The sequence below is a fragment of the Tupaia chinensis genome, unplaced genomic scaffold (assembly GCF_000334495.1).
Source record: "Tupaia chinensis unplaced genomic scaffold, TupChi_1.0 Scaffold145820_1, whole genome shotgun sequence".
Lineage (NCBI taxonomy): Eukaryota > Metazoa > Chordata > Mammalia > Scandentia > Tupaiidae > Tupaia > Tupaia belangeri.
In genome coordinates, this window is record NW_006205678.1 from 1 (window position 1) to 1,482 (window position 1,482).

General features: G+C 36.3%; 1 protein-coding gene across 1 annotated transcript in view; it reads left to right on the forward strand.

Annotated features, from left to right (window-relative positions):
* Positions 1–54: 54 nt before the first annotated feature.
* The window catches only part of LOC102471006 (complement factor H-related protein 5), a 35,899-nt gene continuing 34,471 nt past the window's right edge, over positions 55–1,482 (forward strand). The window contains exons 1-2 of the mRNA XM_014584186.2: positions 55–64; positions 1,303–1,482. Of these exons, the coding sequence (XP_014439672.1) occupies positions 55–64; positions 1,303–1,482 (190 nt within the window). The remainder of the gene's footprint in view (positions 65–1,302) is intronic.

Consider the following 1,482-nt stretch of genomic DNA (forward strand, 5'->3'; position numbering starts at 1 on the left):
ACAGTATAGAAAGCAAACATAGATACTAGAGGCAGTGTGGGAGGAGCGTGGGAAATGACGGAGAGTAAGAGATAGGGAATCAAACATGGGGGAAAAAAAGCAAATCATACTTGAAACAAGAAATGGAAAATTATTTGCTGACAATAACATGTATGTTGATGTGCTTGATTGAGACAATATACAGTGTACTCTGGATGGAAAATCTCATTTTGTATGCTGTAATGATGTACAGTGAATGAATGTAAACAAATAAATTTAAATAAGACCAAAAATATGTAAAGAGATAAAGGATCTAAATGATATCATAAATCAAATGGACTAAACAGACATCTATGGAACTTTCCATCCAAAAGGGCTAATCATCTTCCATTGACATATCTTGTGAGAGTTTCAATTCAACAATAAAATGAATCATTTATAACTCAGAAAATAATCAGTTTTTATTTAATCCTTGCTATTAGAGTATCTGATTTGGTTAAAACCTTGGATCAGCAGGTGGTGGTGGGGTCGAAGAGCTGGGTCCCTTATGACTGGCACCACAATTTGAGTCTAGGACTCAGCTGTCTGGGAGGCACAATGGGTGTGTGCATGTCCAAAATCTTGAGAGGAGAATGGAGGAGTGGGGATTGCTTCTCCTGGAAGGTGATTTTTTCACTTCCTTCACTCTGTCTCTCTTTTCAGAGTGCACACACCCTCTGACAGAAATCTAAAACAAATTGATTAATTCTTAAAAAAATCATAGTGGTTAGAAATAATTAAAAATAGGTTTTGATGAATTAGGCAAGATTATTTAAAGAGAGAATAAATTTAAAAATCTACATGAGAGGATTAGCTGATGGTATAGTGGTTACTTCAGTGGACTTCCACACAGTTGCCTATGGTTCAAATCCCAGACCCAGTAGCTTGAAACTCACATCTGTCATGTGTATGTGTGTGCCCAAGATCCTGGAAGAAGAAAGGAGGAGAAGGGATTGTCGCGTGGCCATCCCCCCAGTGGGTGATCTCTCTCTTTTCCTCACACTGTTTCTGTCTCTGTCTCTCTTTTCGGCAAGTGCACATGACCTAAGGCAAAAGACTCTTAAAAAAAAACTAAAAGGGAAATAATAAGAATATAAACCAAAGATGATAATGTAATATGCTACACAAGCTAATAAGTATAACAATGGTAAGCACAGAGCATAATTATTATACAATTGTTCATTCATAAAACAGTTATCTGAATTTTCTATTTATTCAAAATTATATAGTTAATAGTTTTAAATTATAATTTTTAATCAAGAAATCTATTCTCATTTTTTTTAGGAGTACCAGTACAAATATGCCCACCTCCACCTCAGATTCCTAATGCTCGAGATATGAAAACTACAGTGAATTACCAGGATGGAGAGAAGGTGTCTGTTCTTTGCCAAGAAGGTTACCTAATTCAGGAAGCAGAAGAAATGGTGTGCAAAGATGGGAAGTGGCAGTCGTTACCACGCTGTG